Below are 21653 nucleotides of genomic sequence, written 5' to 3'. Positions count from 1 at the left end.
CATACAAATCACTTGGGAATCTTTTTAAGATGCAGATTCTGGTTAGTAGGTCTGGGGTAAAGCCTGAGAATTTGCAGGTCAGAAGTGCTCCCACATGATGACAATGTTGTTGGTCTATGACCATAACTCTGTATAGCCAGTACGTTGAGTATTGACTTTCAGCCTTTTTAAAGACTTTTCATGACCCACTATGCACAGATGTTTTAAATCCCTATTGAGCATACATGTTTAGTGTTCAAGAAGTCTGAGATGCCATCTGCTTCAACCTCTCATTCCCAGTAATTAAAATTTCTTCAACATTGTATACATAAATATTTATGGTTAAGTTATCTCTTTTCTTTTGACTATCTCCAGTGAAAAAAGCAGTTATCATTTCCCTAGATTGTTAGCTCTATCATTAGGCAAATCTAAACATTGAAAAGTCTTTTCCTTATTTAAGTCAAAGTTTTTCCATGTAATTTTTTATGCCATTATACATGTACTTTTTTTGCATTACAATTTTTAGTACACATATATATCACAATTTTTCGTATCTCTGTTTATATATAAGGTATGTTGACACCCAATTCAAATCTTCATACATGTACTTTGTATAATGATGATTATCACATTCCACCATCCTTGCTAATCCCCTTCCCCCTCCCTTTCCCTCCCACTCTCTTCCCTATCTCCATGTAATTTTTAAACAGGATATTTAAGTAATATCCTCTATTCTAGTACAGGATATATATATTTTTTCTTTTGTGCTGTAATATTTCCAGTAATTTCATTATTATAAATATATAACAGAAAGAAAAAGGCAATAGACAACTATATTCAATATTATTTTGGTTTTTTAATTGATTTCAATAGACCCTGAATTGTCCCACCTTCTATCTGTAGCACACTCACTAATATATCACAGGTCAATACATTTTGATTTCTTGTGTTGTAGGACACAAATATCTATTTGGCTGGCACTGAAGAAGGTCATATTCACAAGTGTTCTTGTTCATATAATGAACAATACCTAGAAACCTACAGAGGACATAAGGTTAGTTTAATTATAATAGGTATGGGAAATTTATTTTATAGTATTTTTGCAAAAATAGTATTACATATAGTATATTTAACATGCAATAAATTTACAATTTGTAGTAAAAATAGTAGCTTGAATTAAGTGCTTTCTTAAAAAGCACCAATAATGTGTGATATATTTTATTTGACTTCTTGTTATCATTGATTTTTTTTTTCTTGCAAGTTATGGAAGTGACACTGTTCGTTTCTAAAAGACTTATGATACTATATTGATCCCAAAGTAAAACTGTCTCTTGCCCATACCTAATCTATATATTTATCATTTTTCAATTCACATTTCTTTCCTTTTCTCCTTCATTTCTTGATTTTCTTAATACTACTTGTTATTTTCTTAAAGAAAGTATAATATATTAATATTTAATGATACCACTGTATTTTTACATCTCTATATGGACTAATTAAGGGAGGATTAAATTTATGATATTATTCTTCTCAGCTTAAATAATACCCATGCAATAATGGATGATGTTGAATATGCTAGAAATCTTAGTATTTTTAATTTGCCAGTCAAGTTTTAAATGTAAGATATTAAGTATTATTTGCCAATGTATTTAATTTTCTGTTCCTAGGGCCCAGTGTATAAAGTAACATGGAACCCATTTTGTCACGATGTATTCTTAAGCTGTTCTGCAGATTGGGGTGTTATGATATGGCATCAGGAGAATCTCAAACCATTTTTGAGTTTTTATCCAACTACTCACGTTGTTTATGATGTTGCCTGGTCTCCAAAATCATCCTATATATTTGCAGCTGCTAATGAAAGCAGAGTGGAGATTTGGGACCTTCACATTAGCACGTAAGTTAATGTTTTCTTAAAGCTGTTTAAACTAATTGGTACCTGATAGTTTTGACATCAGTTAAAGAATATTATAGTTACTTTAAAACAAATAATAATAATTTACTTCACACGAGTCCTTTATGAATAAAGATATGTGTCAAGATATGATATTAACATTGATTACTTATAACATGTATTTTTAAAGCATCTGAATGAAAATAGTTTACTCATTTTCTCAAACTTTTACAGGCTGATATAGATTATCATAACTACCTTAAATTCTATTCATTGCTTAGTTTGTAGGAGAACCCAGGGAGGCATACTTAATTCATTTTCCCATTTTTAAAAATTTGTTCTTTTTAGATATACATGACAATAGATTTATTTTGCCATATCATACATAGCATGCTTACATTTCTAACTAAGGATTTTCTGCAATAATATAAAGAAAGGAGACAAAATAATTATTTTTGCAATATTTATTTATTCTCTTACCTTATTTCAAAACTCTTCAAAAAGGATATGTACTTAATTTTTTTTTGTTTAAGATGTTACACCAAGGATAATAGAAGGTCATCTAGATCCATCTATTCTTCGTAATATGAAAATTTTTACATGCTGGAATGAAAAGTTTAATGTTGCTATTTCCATTAGAAAGTGTCATAAGTTTTTATGGAAATTAGCAGAAGGAGCAGGAAAGTATATTTTGTTCAAATAATCTTATTCAGTGAGTCTATTCTTAATAGTAACAATTTTCTAGAAGTTAATAATTCAATAACTTAAAATTTTTGTCATAATTTGTTGTATAAATCAGTATCAACCAAAAATCAAGGACTACATAACAAAATTAATTACTTTTGAGTAGGAGATAACTAACATTAAAAAGTAGCAATTTAAATGCTCTAAGCTCAGATTTTAATTTTTCTGGTAAAACTATGGTTCCCAGGACAACACTTATTTAGAAGCTACTTCTGTTCTCTTTTTGAAGGCATGAATGGATTGTTTTTAATGACCAACACAAGAAAAAGGTCCTGTTCAGAATGTCCTCTTATGTTCCAGAGATTCATTTGGATTAATACATTCCTCTGTTAATTATAACTGTTATTTAATAAGTTGTGTTAGTCAAGGCACTCTAGAGAAGCAGAACCAGCAGAATGATTGCCTTTGTCTCAATCACTTATCTTCATCTCCATATCTATATTGAGTTAGATGTACCTTAAGGAATTGACTCAAACATTCATGGGTTCTAGCAAGTTTGTAGTCTGCTGGACAGTTTGGCAGGCTGGAATTTTTGTCAGGAATCCTGTTGCAGTGTTGAATCCAAAGAACATTCTGATTAAGGAGTGTGAAATAGTTATTTTGAGTTTGGAAAAACAGGCTTTTTGTTGTTATTGTTTGTTTATTTTAGTACCAGGATTGAACACAGGGTTGCTTAGCTACTGAACCACATTCCCAGCTCTTTTTATTTTTAAATAGGTTCTTGATAAATTTTTTAGGGCCTTACTAAGTTGCTAAGGTGTGGCTCTGAACTTGAGATCCTCCTGCCTCAGCCTCCCTAGTAACTGAGATTATAGGTGTGCACAAGAACACCTGTTGGCTTTTGAGGGTTTTTTTAACATGAAGTTAAAAAAAAGAAATATGGAACTTTTCTTAGTTTGTATGTTAACAAATACCATTTTAATATAACAACTGAATTTTTAAATAAAATGTTTCATTACAGTTTGGACCCTCTGATTGTGAATGTGGCTAACCCTGGAATCAAGTTCACAACTATTCTCTTTGCCAAACAAACAGATTGTCTTCTAGTGGGAGACAGTGATGGACAGGTTGCTGTGTATGAACTGAGAAATATGCCTACTGCTTTGGACTCTGGCCGAGTAAGACTCAATTTAATTTGTGTTTTATTAATCTATTCAGTTGTAACTTTGTAACATGCAATGGATATATCATTTTTAAGTATCTTTAGTGTACTGTAATGGAAAGGACATAGATTCCAAGAGTTGCTACCTAATAGGCTTAGATTTTCTGTCAGCCTTATTTTTTTTGGTTTGTAAAAGATAGATTTTGAGAATAATAATATAGCTGAACATACAAATTATAAACATTATCTGTAAGAAATTAGAATTGTGCTGAGTATGCAGTCAGGACTTAGTAATTGTTAAGTATAGCTAAAGTGGTTATTGTACATGTTCAAAGATTTTTATATGATATAACCATAGTTTTAGATATTGCTGAAATAGACATTTGTTTCTGAAATAGACATGTTCCTGAAATAGACATTTGTTTCTGTTTACATAGCATTATTTTCTTTTTCTGTTCATATCCCTCAAATCCTAAATGGAGCCTCAAGGCTTAAATCAATCTCTCTCTCTCTCTCTCTCTCTCTCTCTCTCTCTCTCTCTCTCTCTCTCTCTCTTTCTCTCTCTCTCTCTAAATTTCATGATTCTTTTGGTTCTATTTCACAAGAACTCTAAGAACTGGTCCACAAACTCTGAACTTGGGGTAGTAAAAAGGGCTCTTATAATTTATATATTCCCATTACCCTTGTCTCAGAGTTTCTAATTCTCTATAGCTTTGCTAGTACTCGATATTGGCTAATACTTTAATTTTTGTCAATTCAATCAATGTGAACTAGTAGCTTATGTAATTTCAGTTGCATATTTCTTCATTATCAGTGAGAATGACTGTTGCTTCATAAATTTTTTGATATTGTATTTTCCTTTTCTGTGAATTCCTGTTTTACAATTTTATCATTGTGAAAAATTGGTTGACTTTTTCTACAAGTTAGTAATGTAGATTTTAATAATCATTTTAAGTGAGATTTTGAAACAGTTAAATTTTGTTAATGTGGTTTATATAAACAATGTAATTTTATTCAGCCATAAAAATGAATTAAAAAATATCATTTCAGGAAAATGGATGGAACTGGAGAGCATCATGTTGAGAAAAATAGGCCAGATTCAAATAAAAAGGGTTGTATTTTTCTCTTGCATGTGGAAACTGGCAGGGGTGGGCTGGGGGGATCTTATAAAATAGAAGGAGACCCATGGACTAGAGGAAGAAAATCAGGTGGAAGGAGGAGGGAGGAGCAAAAGGGGAATTTTAAATATTGGATTTTAAGTACTTCAGTTGTTTTGTAGACAATCAAATCTTAATTATTTAAAGTAGTCTTATTAATTTCATAAATTAAAAAATTGAAATATGACAAATTTTAAATTTTCTTTAATATTCCAATGCTTTTTTATTTTTAATGTTTATTTTTTAGTTGTAGTTAAACACAATATCTTTGTTTTACTTATTTATTTTTATGTGGTGCTGAGCATGAAACCCAAGCTGTCACACGTGCAGGCGAGCACTCTACCTCTGAGGCACAATCCCAGCCCCTAATGTTCCAATGCTTTTTATAAGTTAATTAACATAAATTTAAATCTATATTTACTAGTCTATATTCAGTTACAAATTTGTGTAAAAATCAAATTTTAATGTTAATATCTAATATGAAAATTTCTCATATATAATAAATAAAATATGAATATATAAAAATTTCTTAACACAAAATATTAAAACTATCAAAACTACCTCTTTCATTTGCTACATGATTTCTATACAAATGCTTATTCTGTGGATAAAAAAAGAATAACATTACAAGTACTTTTGGAAATTATTATCTCAGATAACTGAGATACATATGAGATAGACATGCTAGGACAAAATGGCAGATAAATAGGAAGAGGCTTTTTTCACAGCTTCATGACTCGGGACTCAAGTAGCTAGAAAACTACTTCTCTGTGAGGTGAATGAAAAAAGCACTCCACTATATTCAGTATTGGACAGAGAGCCTTGAAGAGTGGGAAATGTAGGTACATCAGAAAAGGATAAAGAATAGATATGGAGCTGAGCTTCTGGCAGGAACAAGGAAAATTAACACACAAGGTTGGAAAAGACTAAAAAGTGCTAGGAAAGTCTTGGTGTGGGGAGTCCCAGGAGCAGAAGGCCAGCCTGCCCTGAACCCAGAATATTTGGCTTATTAAACTGGTTCACTAAAGTCACATGAGTCTGCCTGCTGTGCACAGGGAACCCAAGCTGAAGACATTGGAACCTCCAAGCATGTGACAACAGCACCAACTCACACTAGGAACTTAGATCCTTGAGTTCAGGGCTGAGTCACATGAATCCAGCAGACGCTAACCGTGAGATCTAAAATGAGTCTAGTAAATCAGGATAATCTCTGTCACAAAGAATTTTTGGCATAGAGACCATTTTGCCTAGGGATAATACAGATCAGAGACGCCTGGAGAAAGCCTGCCCTCCCCGCTCCCTTGAACCTGGCAGCGCGCAGAACCAGGGAGAATCTGAATGGGCTGAGTGACTGAGCTCAGTGCTAAACAAACCTTGGGAAGCCAAAAAGGCCAGTATCTCCAAACAACAGGATGGGCATAGTACTGACTCTCCTTCCCATGACTGGTGCCCTGGGGAGAGTGGTGGGGTACAGGCCCAGGTGTGTATTGATTCATTAAGGCCCGATAACTCCCCAAGCAATAAAACACCTGGAGCAGTATGAGACCTAAGCCCCGCCCCTGAGAGCTTCACTTGGAGAAACTTAACTTATAGAACCCAACAGCAACTATTCCCTGGAAGGGAAGCCAAAAGTATTTTCCACAGCTCCTTACACCACCCTGCTGTGAAGGGAAACTGAGAAATGTAAAGACAGTTTGGCATAGATAGTGTGCATATACTCTCATTGACTATTCTGTTATTTTGTTTTGTTTTTGAATTTGTACTAATTCATACATGATGAACATTTATACATTTATACACATGTATATTTGTTTCTGCTTTTTCATTTTTAGCACTTCTTTAAGGCAGTTATTTTTTTGTGCTCTGTTTTTTTGAGGGCTAGGATTTTGATTACTATATTTTGGATTGATTTTTTATTGTCTGTTTCACAACTCTGTTTCTCTTTGTTTCTTAACAGCCAAATTCTATTGTTCTCACTTTCACTCTTCCTTTAATTCTTTTACTCCCCTGTTTCTCCCTAATAAACACATCCTACATTGCTTCTTCATTTACCCTCTTCACCTATTGAAATCTTATTCTACCCTGCCTCATTTCTTCATCTTTGCTCTTAATTCACTCTATCTTTAACTGGCTACTTACACATATTCATCTCTGTTTATTTTTTCTCATTTCTATTTTTCCTACACTTATTTTTCATGAGTCAGTATTTTAAAGGGCTAACATGTTTGATGAGTATATATCAATTTTGTTCTTATATCTTTTATATCTTTATTTTAATTTAATTTTTATTTTATACATATTTTTCCTCTCACCTGCTTCCCTTGAATCTTCTCTCTTTTCCTCTGCTAACAGTCAATCTCTGTTGATTTACTGTTTCTTTAATGTTTTGCTTCTATTTTCTCTCCTCCTCCCTCATAATCATCACATCCTACATCACTTCTGTTCTATCCCTTTCCACTACATGAAAGTGTAAATCTTTTTGAAAACTTACTGTTTATACCATGGGCAATAACTGTTGATATAATTTCTGATTATTGTGACAATCAACAGTGTAGATTACATAACAAGAACTGTTTGGTTTAATGATGTAAGTTATTTGCATTGGCTGTTGTTTGTATCTGTCTCTTGCTTAGCTGTGAGGTACTAGAATAATAATTCATTAATTAATTAATTGGGACATTATTAAGTCCACAGGGTAGAAACTCTACTGCCTCAAAACCAATGCTAGTTGGTTAAACACACAAATAACATGAAAAAGCAAGGGAACAAATCACCCAAATTAACCAAAATACAGAATCCATTGACACCACAGTGGAAGAAATGTTAAGAAAATGAGTTTAGAATGCTCATAATTAAATTGATCTGTGAGGTAAAGGACAATGTAAGGGAGAAAATACAGGAAGCAAAAGGTCGCTTCAATAAAAATATAAATATAGAGATTCTGGGGGAAAAAACAGAAATCCTCAAAATGGAAGAATCAATAAATCAAATTAAAAATTCAACTGAAAGCATCACCAACAGACTAGACCACTTAGAAGACAGAATTTCATGCAATGAACACAAAATATATAATCTTGAAAACAAGATTGACCATGGAGAAAAGATGTTAAGAAAACATGAACATGAACAGAACTTCTCAGAAATATGGAATAACCTGAAAAGATCAGATTTAAGATTTATTGAGATAGATAAAGACTCAGAGATACAAACCAAATCTTTCAATGAAATAATAACTGAAATTTTCCCAAATCTAAAGCATGAAATGGAAAATCAAATACAGGAGGCTTATAGGACCCAAATATACAAAATTTCAGCAGACCCACACCAAGGCACATTATTATGAAAATGCGTAACATACAGAATAAGGATAGAATTTTAAATGCTACCATAGAAAAATGACAGGTCACATTTATAGGGAAATCAATCTAGATTTCAGCTGATTTTTCAACCTAGATCCTTAAAGCTAGGAGGTCTGGGAGAAGATGGATGCTGACCAAGAATACTATAACCTACAAAATTAAGCTTTAGAATTGATGGTGAAATAAAAACCTTTGATAGTAAAAACAAACATTAAAAGAATCCACAACTAGAAAGTCTGAACCACAAAACCAACTCAATAAAATATTTTATGAAGAAGAAATGAAAAATAAAGTGAAAACCAGCATTGGGAGGAATTACACTAGAAGAATAATCAAAGGAGAAATTAATTCAAATTAAAAACCAGAAATAAATCAAAATGACAAAGAATAAAAATCATTTCTCAATAATAACATTGAATGTGAGTGGCCTAAACACGTCAATCCAATGATTGGATATAAAAAACAGGACCGAAGAATCTCCAAAAGATTCACCTCATATTCAAAGACATTGACATACTTAAGGTAAAAGGATGGGAAAAAATATTCACATGGATCTCGTAAACAAGCAAGGGTTTCTGCACTCATATCAGTTAAAGTAGACTTCAACAAAAGTTAATCAGAAGGGACAAAGAAGAACATTTCATACTGTTCAAGAGAATTCTACATCAACAAGACATAACAATTGTAAATATTTATGCCTCAAACAATGGAGCATCTACATACATTAAACAAAGACTTAACAATTTCAAGAATTAAACACACAACACAATAATACTGGGTGACTTTAACACTCCTCTCACTGGATAGATCCTTGAAACAAAAACTAAACAAAAAAACTACAGAACTAAAAAATACATCAACAAACAAATACAGTTTCTTCTCAGCAGCACATGGATCCTCCTCTAAAATAGACAATACCTTAGGTCACAAAGCAACTTTTAGCAAATACAACAAAATAAAGATGATACCCTGCATTCTATCAGATCATAAGGGAATGAAATTAGAAATCAATGATAAAATAAGAAATAAAACTACTGTAACTCCTGGAGACTAAATAATATGCTATTGAATGAATAATGGATATATGAAGAAATCAGGGATGAAATTTAAAAATACTTAGAGGTAAATGAGAATAATGACACAACATATCAAAATCTCTGGGACACTATGAAGGTGGTTCTATGAGAAGAAATGATTGCATTGATTTCATTCATTAAAAGAATAGAAAGTTAACAAATACATCTCAAAGCCCTAGAAAAATAAGAACAAATACACACCAAAAGCAGAAGACAGGAAATAATTAAAATCACAGCCAAAATTAATGAAATTGGAAAAAAATTAAAAACTCAGCAAAACAAAAAGTTGGTTTTTTGAAAAAATAAGTAAAATTGATAAATTCTAAGCTATGCTAAAGAAGAAAAAGAGAGGGAAAACTCAAATTTTTAAAATTGGTCATGAAAAAGGAAATGTCACCATAGATACTACTAAAATTCAGACAATAATCAGAAACAACTTTGAAAATCTGTACTCTAATAAATTAGAAAATGATGAAGATCATATGACCTACCCAAATTGAATCAGGAGGATGTAGAAAAATTAAACAGAGTAATTTTAAGCAATGAAATTGAAGACACCCTCAAAAATCTGTCAACAAAGAAAGGCCCAGGACCACATGTATTTTCAGCTGAGTTCTATCAGACCCTCAAAGAACTACATCAATATTCCTCCAATTATTCCATGAAATAGAAAAGGAAGGAAACCTTCCAAACTCATTTTATGGAGCTATTATGACCCTGATGCCAAAGTCAGACTTGGACACATCAAGGAAAGAAAACTTCAGACCAGGAACCCTAGTAAACAGATTCAAATTTTTTTTTTTTTTTTAGCAGGGGGCTGTTGGGGTACTGGGATTGAACTCAGGGGCACTCAACCACTGAGCCACATCCCCAGCCCTATTTTGTATTTTATTTAGAGACAGGATCTCACTGAGTTGCTTAGCACCTTGCTATTATTGATACTGGCTTTGAACTCAAGATCCTTCTGCCTCAGCCTCCCAAGATGCTGGGATTACAGGTGTGCACCACTCTGTCCAGCAGATGCAAAAATTCTTAATAAAATACTGGCAAATTTTACACAAAAACATATGTAAAAGATAGTACATCATGATCGAGTGGGGTTACAAAGTTGGTTCAACATTCAGAAATCAACAAACCTGATTCATCACATCAATAGACTTAAGGACAAGAATCACATGATTATCTCAGCAGATGCAAAAAAAGCATTGGACAAAATACAGCATGCATTCTTGTTCAAACAGTAAAAATCTAGGGATAGTAGACACATACCTCAACTTTGAAGCTGTATATGTTAAATCCAAAGCCAACATCATTCTAAATGGAGAAAAATTGAAAGCATTCCCTCTAAAAACTGGAACAAGGTTGGACTGTCCTCTTCTACCACTTATATTCAATATAATCCTTGAAACCCTAGGAAGTGCACTTACACAAAAGAAAGTTATTAAAGCAATACAAATAGGAAAAGAAGAGCTCAAATTATGCCTATTTGCCAATGACACGATTCTATATTTAAATACCCCCCCCAAAAAAACACCAGAAAGCTTCTAGAAATCATAAACAAATTCAGCAAAGTAGTAGGATATAAAATTAACACCCATAATTTAATTGAGTTTCTATATACCAATAATGAATCAGCTGAGAGAGAAATTAGGAAAGTTATCACATTCACAATAGCCCCCAAAAATAAAATAGAAGACTTGGATATCAATCTAACAAAAGAGGTGAAAGACCTCTACAGTGACAAATGGAGAACACTAATGAAAGAAACTAAAGAAGACTTTAGAAGATGGAACGATCCCCCATGTTCTTGGATAGGCAGAATTAATATTGTCAAGATGGCCATACAGTGTACAGATTTAATGCAATTCCTATTAAAAGTGCAATGACATTCTTTATAGAAATAGAAAAAGCAGTCAAGAATTTCATTTGGAAAAAATAAGAGGCCCAGAGAAGCCAAAACAATATTTAATGAGAAATATGATGCAGAATGCTTACAATACTAGACATTAAATATTACTACAGAGTTATAGTAACAAACATGGCATGGTATTGACACAAAAATAGATATGAAGACCAATGGAACACAATAGACACAGAAACATACCCCCATTAATACAGCTATCTCAAACAAAGGCGCCAAAAACATACATTGGAGAAAATATAACCTCTCCAACAAATGGTGCTGGGAAAACTGGAAATCCTTATGTAGTAGAATAAAATTAGATCTCTCACCCTGCACAAAACTCAATGTGGATCAAGGACCTAGGCATTACACAAGAGACCCTGTGCCTATTAGAAGAAAAAATAGGCCCAACTCTCCATCGTGTCAGCTTAAGAACCAACTTCCTCAACGAGACTCCTGAAGTACAAGAAGTAAAGTCAAGAATCAATAAATGGGGTGATGTCAAACTAATAAGCTTCTTTGCAGCAAAGGAAACTGTTGAGAGCCACAGCCAAAGGGGCCCCAGCAAACTTCTAGCTGCCAGCAAACTTCCAGCTGCCGGATGATGATTGGCTCACAGTGGCCCCAGCAACATCTAGCTGATTGGCTCCTCTGCTGTGATGTTCATTGGGCTGTTTCCCTGCCCTTCAGACTGCCAGCTGATGATTGGCTCACAGCGGCCCCAGAAACATCTAGCTGATTGGCTCCTCCATGGAGCTGCTCATTGGGGGACTTCTTTGGCTCTGCCCACGCAACCCAGCCAATCGGCCTCAAGAGCAGGAGGATTGTGGGAGGTTGAGAGGCTGGTGTGGGGGTGAGAGGCTTGTGGAAGCCGGTGGTGGCAGTTGGGCTCTGAGGGTTTTTTCCCTGAGGAGCTGTTTTGTTTGACGGTTGTAGTTCTAAAAATAAAGTTAGTTTCTTTTGACAAGTGGCTCCTGAATTGTGCCCAGCCAGACTGCGGCAGAAACAAGAACATGAAGAGAAAGCTTACTGAATGGGAGAAATTTTACCACCTGCACCTCAGGTAGAGCATTAATCTCCAGGATATATAAATAACTCAAAAAATTTAACATACACACAAAATAATAATAATCCAATCAATAAGTGGGCTAAGAAACTGAAGAGGAAGTTCACAGAAGAAGAAATATGAATAGTCAAAAATATATGAAAACATGTTCAATATCTCTAGCAATTAGAGAAATGCAAATTAAAACTACTCAGATTTCTTCTCACTCCAATCAGGATGGCAATATTTTTTTCAGAATGGCAATTATCAAGAATAAAAGTAACAGTAAATGTTGATGAGGATGTGGAGGGAAAGGTTCACTCATATGTTACTAGTAGGACTGCAAATTGGTGAAACCATTCTGGAAAGCAGTATGGAGATTTCTCAGAAAACTTGGAATGGAACCACCATTTGACCCAATTATCCCATGCCTTGGCATATACCCAAAGGACTTTAAATCAGTAAAATATAGTGATGTGCCCTCATCAATATTCATAGCAGTTCAATTCACAATAGCTAAACTATGGAACCAGCTAAGTGCCTTTCAATAGATAAATGGAGAAAGAAACAATGGTACACATACATAATGGAATATATTCATAAGGAAGAAATTATGGCATTTGCCAGCAACTAGATGAAATTGGAGACTGCATGCTAATTGAAATAAATGATCCCAACGAACCAAAGGCCGGATGTTCTGTCTGATATTTGGATGCTAACACACAATAAGGCAGGGAAGAATAGGAGTTTTTTGGATTAGAAAAAGGGGAATGAAGATGGGAGATGGGGCTAGGAAAGACAGTAGAATGAATTGGATTTAACTTTCCTATGTTCGTATATGATTACACAACCAGTGAAACTCCACATCATGTATAACTGCAAGAATGGCATCCTAATTAGAGTGTATTATACTCCGTGTATTTATAATATGTCAAAATACACTCTACTCTCATGTGTATCTAAAAAGAAAAAATTTTAAAAAATTAAAAATTAAGGGTGGGGTTGTGGCTCAGTGGTAGAGCACTTGCCAAGCATGTGTGAGACACTGGGTTTGATTCTCATCACTACATATAAATAAATAAAATAAAGTTGCTGTTTTTTAAAAATAAATAAATATATTGTAAAAGAAAATAGAGATGCTATCCAGGAAATGAGATTTGAAATTGTGGATTCTTCAGAGGATTTTTCTAACTCCCATTGTTGCTGGACTGAACTCTGCTTTGTACTGAAATTGTAAATGCCCTCCAGATGTAGTGGGCGCATAGATATGTCTTCCAAGCTCTCCTTATATATTACCTATGTTTCTCACCTCAGGGTGTGTATTCCTGACCATGTTGCTGCTTCACTTGATTTACTTCAGTTCATTTATTTACCATGTCATTAAATTCTCAATTGTTATAGTTCTCCTATCTAGTAGGACTATAACCCTTAGAGATGTTTAAATGTCATCTGATTATATTGTATGCATCTCCTAGGACTTTGTTTAATTAATTAGTAATAATGTGAAATACGTGCTAATGTGAAAACAATGAACAATGTTTATTATTTCTATATTGAAGTGATCATCAGTGGAAGACTTAGATAAGCAAAAGGTGGCATCTTCCCATGTGTTACTATAATACAGAAATTTAAATGATATGTATCTTAATGTGCCAATGTGACATACTTGGAATAAATCTAGGGAGCAGTGCTGAGTGATAAAAGCAAATTTAAGGAAGCTGCCAAAATTTATGTTAATACTATTTAAACATAAAAACAATATTCTTAGTGAAAGCATTTATAGTTAGTATAGTTAAAATATAGACTGGAGTATGGGAGAAAAATGCTTTATTTTTTATGTTTGGATGTAAATTGATTAGAACCGTCTTTTTCTTTGAGCAGTATACTCTGCAAGCAGAATTTGAAACTCCCATAGTTTGAACATTTTTAGCAAAGTGTGAGTATTGGAGGAGTAGTGTTTGTGTGTGTGTGTGTGTGTGTGTGTGTGTGTGTGTGTGTGTGTGCATGCACACACACACACAAATTAATGATTTAAGACTAGTGAGTGAGCTGGGGTTTTGGCTCAGTGGTAGAGTGCTTGCCTTGCACATGTGAGGCCCTGGGTTTGATTCTCAGCACCACATAAAAAAATAAATAATAAAAAATAAAGATATTGTATCCATCTACAACTTAAAAAAAAGACTGGTGAGCAAAATTTTCTTTTAATAAATGTATCCCATACATTATTAAATGAATGCAGTTTCTTGATACAAATGTTTTTTCATGATTTGGGGCACTGTATTTGAAAGGTTCAGAGTTATATGTATTTGATATTAAATAACAGCAAACAAAAACCTATTAATAGGGTATGATGTCACAGCTGAACTCATGCTTGATTGATATACCTTGTCTTCCTTAGTTTTTAGAGAATAACTTTAGCCATAATAGTAATTTGAAGTCTCAAAGTAAGTAATGTCAAAATCATTTCTTGTCAAAATACCTTATCAAGTAACATTATTGTATTTTTTATTAATTTCAACCAAGAGTGTCTCAAAGGTTTAAAGGGCTTATGATTTCATCTATAAGAAAGATATGCAACCAATTTATGGAGGCAGCCTGTGGGAAGTGAGGGATAAGGGGAAAACAAGATTGGTTAGGGGATAAAGGGAGCTTTAATTGCTATCAGTAAAGTTTCTTTTTTTTTTTTAACTTAAAAATATCCAAAGCAAAAATGGCATTCATTGATTTAGGTGGCTATGTGTTTATAAAAGGCAAACTACCAGACAGTACATGCACCAAGAATGCTGTAGAAGTGTTTATTAGGAAAAAAATCATAAAGATCAATAGTAGTTTTGGACCATGTTTATCCCTCTGTGATTGCTGGTCATCCTGTGTGGCCTTGCACAGCAGGACTTGAATTTTTGTGTCCTGGATATTTTAAGTGACATGATGTCTGACATTCTGGCCCTTCCTGAATGAGTCCTGTCCTACCTGCTCCGGGTTTATGGTTAGGGATAACATCAGCCTAGTTTTCATATTTTTTCATATTTTTCAAAAGAATAAACAAAAATGGACAACAAATATATGAAAAGTGTTCAACTTCTCTAGCAATCAGGTAAATGCAAATAAAAACTATGCTAAGATTTCATCTCACTCCAGATAGAATGGCAGTTATCAAGAGCACAAGGCTTGCACCTATAAATTTAATTCTTCTTCATTTTTTCTATTTAACCATTATAGTTATGCATAGTAGTGGGTCTGTCAGGACAAATTCGTTTATGCATGGAATTCGATTTTGGTTCATGTTCCTCCCTTTTCTCCTTCCTCTACAGATATTCCTTTTGCTTATCTATTTATTTTTGATTGGTTCTTTCTAGTTATACATAGTATGCTTTTTAAAAACATTCTATGTTTCCTCCCCTTTCCCAACCTGCCTCTCTCAATCTTCTTCTACTCTACTGATCTTCCCCTTATCTTTATGATATCCGATCCTCCCCTCCTTCTTTCCTCTATTTTGCTCCAGCTTCCACATATGAGAGAAAACACTACCATTGATTTTCTGAGACTGGCTTATTTCACTCAGCATTATGTTCTCCATTTCTATCGCTTTACCAAAAAAAATGCCATGATTTCATTCTTCTTTATGTCTGAGTAAAACTCCATTGTGTGTATATACCACAATGTCTTAATCTATTCATGTATTGATGGGCCTCTGGGTTGATTTAATAATATAGCTATTGTGAATTGTGCTTCTATAAAATTTCAGGTGGCTATATCATTATAGTATGTTGATTTTAGTTCTTTTGGATAAATACCGAGGGGTGGGATAGCTGGATCATATGATGATTCTATTCTTTGTTTTTTTTTTTTTTGTTTTTTTTTTTTGAGGAATCTCCATACTGCTTTCCAGAGTGGTCATATTAATCTGCAATCACTAGCAATGTATAAATGTACCTTTTTCCCCACATCCTCACCAGCATTTATTATCGTTTGTGCTCTTGATAATTGCCATTCTATCTGGAGTGAGATGAAATCTTAGTATAGTTTTTATTTGCATTTACCTGATTGCTAGAGATGTTGAACACTTTTCATATATTTGTTGTCCATTTTTGTTTATTCTTTTGAAAAATATGTTTAGTTCTTTTGCCCACTTATTGATTGGGTTATTAGGAAGGAGAGTTGATGTGATTTTACTTCTTTACATATTCTGCATATTAATATCCTGTCAGAAGATTTTCTCCCATACTGCAACCTCTCTATTCATGCTCTTAATCATTTCCTTTGCTGTGCAGAAGCTTTCCAATTTGATGGCATTCCACTAATTGATTCTTGATTTTATTTCTTGAGTTTTAGGGTCTTTGTTAAGGAAGTCAGTTGCATCTGTAACTTTATAATGTAGCAAACTGTTGACAGGATTTGCCCCACGTTCATGATGGGAAAGCTCCAGCTCTTCTGGCATGATGTGGGCTGGTTGCTAGGGGTGTAATCTTGCCTTGAACAGATTTATAGTTAAAGAATTTGACAGAAGTCAATTTCAATAAGGCATTGCAGGAAGACAGTCTTTTTTGGAAGTAAACTGTTAAAGAATCACTCTTGGATACTATTTTTAATGTTACAGTTCAATCTAATATATTTGCCGCATTTTTTCTCTGTGATCTTAGTATTTACATTTTTTTTCCAAAATAAAGGAAAAGTTTTAAAAAGTGAAATGTTCAAAATGGGATCTTAGAAACATAAATGTTTAATATGTAATTAGTTCTGAGAGACATAGAAGGCAGAAAAAATAGACCATTTGTTCATTCATTGAAGATTATTTACTGAGTTTGTACTATGTGACAAGGTCTGCCTTAGTCACTGAGGATAAACATTGAACAAATTAGAGAAGTGATCTATTTTCATTTTCCTAAGTGAGAGACTGAAGTAGAAAGTTTGAAAAACAAATTAAGGTTAGAATTAACAGGACTGGGCAACTAATTTGGTACATTAGGGCTTGAAGGATGGGAAAGTGACAAAGATGGTATAATGTATGCCATTCATATACAGTTTATCAAAACTTATATTATCTAAAGTGTTTACAACTTTTTAAGGTTACAAAACCTTTCCCCATAAATTAGCTATTCAGCTCTCACAACAATCTTTAGAAGTAGATGTTGATTTTCTCAAGATTACATTTATCAGACAATGGAGAAAACTAGTTTTCTGCTTCTTTTCCTTATATATTCTATTGTCTTTCTTTAAAAAAAAAACTTTGGTTTTCATCCTTTTATATATGATAATTTTGTCATTTTTTAGTACAAAGATGTAAGTATCATTAAATGAAAATACAGAACCACGTGGAAATTAAGAGGTGCTTTTCACTAAATGAAGCATTGACAGATCATGAAAGAACTGAAGATATCATTAAGTTTTACGGGTATTTTACAGAACAGAAAGCTCAGGTTTAAGCATTAAGGTTCACTAAGAGCTACTAAAATTTTTCTCTATTGAATTCTTATAAAATTATTTGTCGTATTTCATTAAAAGAATCTTTCATAGGAAAGAACTAGTTTATACTAGGAAGTACCTGTCACTGTTTAAAGTTAACCATATTTGTTCCCATTTTCATTCTTATTGGATGCCTTTTACATGTGCATCACTGAGTTATAAACTTTAAATGGTATTTTAAAGATTACTTTACGTTTTAAGTTGCATTTTATTGCATTTCAATTGTGTGACTTTTTTTCTTTTCTTTTCAGGGAGATGCAATAAACGCTTTGCTTGGACCCAAGTCAAACTAACCAGGACAATTCATCATTTATAATATTTTGTTGTTGTTGTTGTTTAAAGAAAAAGGAACAGTGTTCAATACTTAATAGTTTGTATAAATAGGCTGTAAGCTAGGATTTTGATTATAGAAAACAACACTTGATATATAACTTCCATTTAAATGTAATGAACTTTTCAGAAATATATGATTACTTTGTTATGAAAGTAAAAGTTCTAAGAATTTTGTTGAAATCTTAAGGTATTTATACTTAGTCATATGAGTATATATATTACATATTATATTACATATGTATATGCTATACTCATATATCCTGTATACTCATATATATACTATATATACACCCACACTTATAAAATGACCAAATGCATTAGAAAATTATTTCTTTAGAAGCCAAATTTGGAAATTATTATTTTTTTAGGAAATAAAACTGTCTTTATTCATAGAAGATGCAAATCTTGTACACAGAAAATTTAAGGAATTCAGTGAAAAAACTACTAGAATAAGCAATGTTAACAAGTTCACAGGATATAAGAGCAAAATTATTAGAATTACTTAAACCAAATCTTTATAATACAAAATTCCATCAATTTTAATCTGCTCTTTAAGCTTTGTTTTCCAAGATTTATAATTACATAGTTTTTAGTATAATGAGAGCAGTGTATTCTCATATGCAATTTGTAGCCTTAAATTTTATCCTCGTTGATCTGAGAGATGCAGCTATAGAACTTTATTAGACTGTCTGACAAACATAACAGCAAATATCAGAATTATATTGTTTGGCCAGCAGGCACCACCCTCCCAATTCAGTGAGAAAAGTTAATGTGGAACAAACTAGGACATCTTCCTCTGAATCTGCTCTGGACTTTAAGCTTGGACTTTAGTGGACTCAGCAAGAAAATAGAAAGTCTCTGATGTATAGATCACACTAGAGACAGGTTGTAGAAATAGGGGGATGATTCCTCCAAATATAGATCGCAAAGAGGTGGCTCCATGTGATTTAACAAGTCCTGGGTTTGTTAACTGTGTCCTGTGGCCTGTTCTTGTAAGTGGACAGGAGAGCATGTGTACTAAGCTCTCTAGGGAAAAATATACACACATATATATAAACAGAATTAAATTAGTGCAACAATGGGAGCTACCTTTTTCAAGTGTCCATTGCTTCACAGTCTCCATTTCTTTGGAGCTATCTTTTAAACAAAAGCAAGGGAATTTTCAGGTAGATTTGAGAGTTTAGGTCAGGTTATAAGGATTATAAATTTTCTACTGATACAAGTGAATAAGATTATCTTTGTCTTTCTAGAAGATGGAACTTTCTATAACAATTTGTGTACGAAAATAAAAATTTGATTTAAAAATATGCTCCTTTTTATTATATATTTATTTATCTTTTAAAAATGTACATATTTTAGGTTCCTCAAACCTAAATGAGAAAGCTGTTCTGTTCAGATTCTGGACAACTGATCTTAAAGCACTGAACCTACTTTACTCCACCCTTCCCATCCCTGCACTGATAGTCTTAAATGATTCACCCATACTTGTAGGTTAGCATCAATTTTTTAATTTTACCTTTTACCTGGGAATTTCAGAAGGAGTCATTCGCTTGCTTTCTTAGCTAGCTTTGAATCCTTGTAGTAAACTAATTACCATATATATTTTTAAAAATATTTATTTTTTAGTTATAGGTGGACACAAGATCTTTATTTTATTTTTATGTGTTGCTGAGGATTGAACCTGGTGCCTGGTGCATGCTAGGCGAGTACTCTACTTCTGGTCCACACTCCCAGCCCTTACCATATGTTTTTAAGAATTGAATGAAAATTTTGCTTAGCCATTAGCCATCTCATGTTATCCATCTCATGTTATCCTTAAACACACACACCACACCACATCAGTGTGCTGGTTAGAAGTGGCGACTATGCCAGGTGTTCATTACTTCATTTGGTCACTTCCTATCAGGCATCTTTCATACACAACTTACATTATTGTTTTCTGAGAGTATATTGTTAGCTACTCTTCCAGCTGAGATAGGAAAGGAAGATTATACTCATTACTTAAATAATTGTATCATATTTAGTGCATTGATTTGGCTCATCTCTATGGAATAATATACAATTATAGATGATAAATTAGAATGCTTAATATTTATTATTTTGTCACAAGAGTCTCTCTACAAGAAAATGTTGAATCTTACTGTGACTAGATTGAGTTATCAATATAGTAGTAATAATGCATATTCACATTTTTTACAGTTTGCAGAACACTTTCACATTCATTATCCCATGTATCCTCAGATAATTCTATGGGACAAGACTGACAAGTAATTATACTATCATCATAGCTTCTGTTTTCCAAATGTTATAATTAAGGCTTGGAGAGGTACTTAACATGCCAAAGACCATTCTACTGGTAACTGGTCAAGCTTGAACACAAGCACAAAGCTTTGAACAATTTTTACATACTTTCTACTACTGTATAGTAAATGGTTAATGTCCATATAATTTGCTGAAATGTACCCAAAAATTTAGGCATGAATATTTTTCTGCAATTAAGGTTTTATCCAAAGAGGATAATGCTTGTAAACTTGATATTTCTCAGCATTCACCTGCCATTCGTCCTCAACACATATGTATTGTTCTGTTGTACAGCCAGCTCCCAACTCATCTCTCTCCTTCAGCATATTAACTCTTTACTCACCCTTAGATCTCTCTTAATATCTCAACTTGTAAGGAACATTGTTTCTGAGTTCCATCCCATAAGACTAGCCAGACTATATTTGGTCCTTTCATTAAATGTTTTCAAGCCTCCATGGATTTCCCACATAGCACCATTTCAGAAATTATGGTTGAGGGACAATATCTAGAAATGTTTCAATCCTTATTTTTCTTCATTATCTTTCTCCTCTCAAATGACCAGTTCTGTGCTTATGAGTTTAAGGAGACATGTAAAATGACAATAAATCAAAGACATCCATTTTGTTCTATAAAAGCACAGAACTTAGGGGAGGTATTTGGGACATAGACCAAGTGTCTTAAACATAAAAAGAAATACAATGTTTCCTCAGGGATGGGAAAGGTGGGGGAATACAGAAAAGAGGGAGCCTGGGGAGCCACAGAACATAGAAAACCCATGTCTAAAAAACATGTTGCTAAAAAATATTGTACAGAAAGTAGCAACTTAGGAGGGACCACAGTCATCTTTGAAAACTATTCCCTGTGCAACAAGTGATGTGCAGAAGCAACCACGAGCCACTAGAACTGAAGAAGCCAAACACTGAAGAAGCAGCATCTCTGATACTAGAAATCCCTTGGCGCAGATATGTTTCTTGGATGACTGAATTGCTAAACTGAGATTCATACCTGGTATGCTAAATGTCTATTTGTAAATCGTTTGCTTAATATCCACTTTCCTCCTAGACTAAGTTCCTGAAGGGTTAGGGTCTATGTGTTTTGCTTACCACACTGTGTCTAGCATCTAGAACAGTTATCTCTACAGAATAGGAATGCAACAAATATTCGTTGAAGGAATGATTTATCAAATTAGTGGCAAAATTATGGTTTCATGCTTGTTCTATATCACTACATCATTTAATATCTTAAACATAATTTCCTCAAAATACTAACAAAATATTTTAACATCAGAGAAGATAAAAAA

General features: G+C 33.3%; 1 protein-coding gene across 4 annotated transcripts in view; it reads left to right on the top strand.

Moving 5' to 3' along the window:
* The window catches only part of Dnai4 (dynein axonemal intermediate chain 4), a 107468-nt gene extending 88109 nt beyond the window's left edge, over window positions 1–19359 (top strand). For all 4 annotated transcript variants that reach the window (XM_040288818.2, XM_078026473.1, XM_013361558.4 and 1 more), the window contains 4 exons: window positions 935–1033; window positions 1647–1873; window positions 3576–3732; window positions 17971–19359. In XM_040288818.2, the coding sequence (XP_040144752.1) occupies window positions 935–1033; window positions 1647–1873; window positions 3576–3732; window positions 17971–18012 (525 nt within the window). In that variant the 3' untranslated portion in view covers window positions 18013–19359. The remainder of the gene's footprint in view (window positions 1–934; window positions 1034–1646; window positions 1874–3575; window positions 3733–17970) is intronic.
* The last annotated feature ends 2294 nt before the right edge of the window (window positions 19360–21653 follow it).

Source organism: Ictidomys tridecemlineatus, chromosome 11, assembly GCF_052094955.1.
Source record: "Ictidomys tridecemlineatus isolate mIctTri1 chromosome 11, mIctTri1.hap1, whole genome shotgun sequence".
NCBI classification, from domain to species: Eukaryota; Metazoa; Chordata; class Mammalia; order Rodentia; family Sciuridae; genus Ictidomys; species Ictidomys tridecemlineatus.
This window is presented reverse-complemented; position numbering and strand designations above follow the sequence as displayed.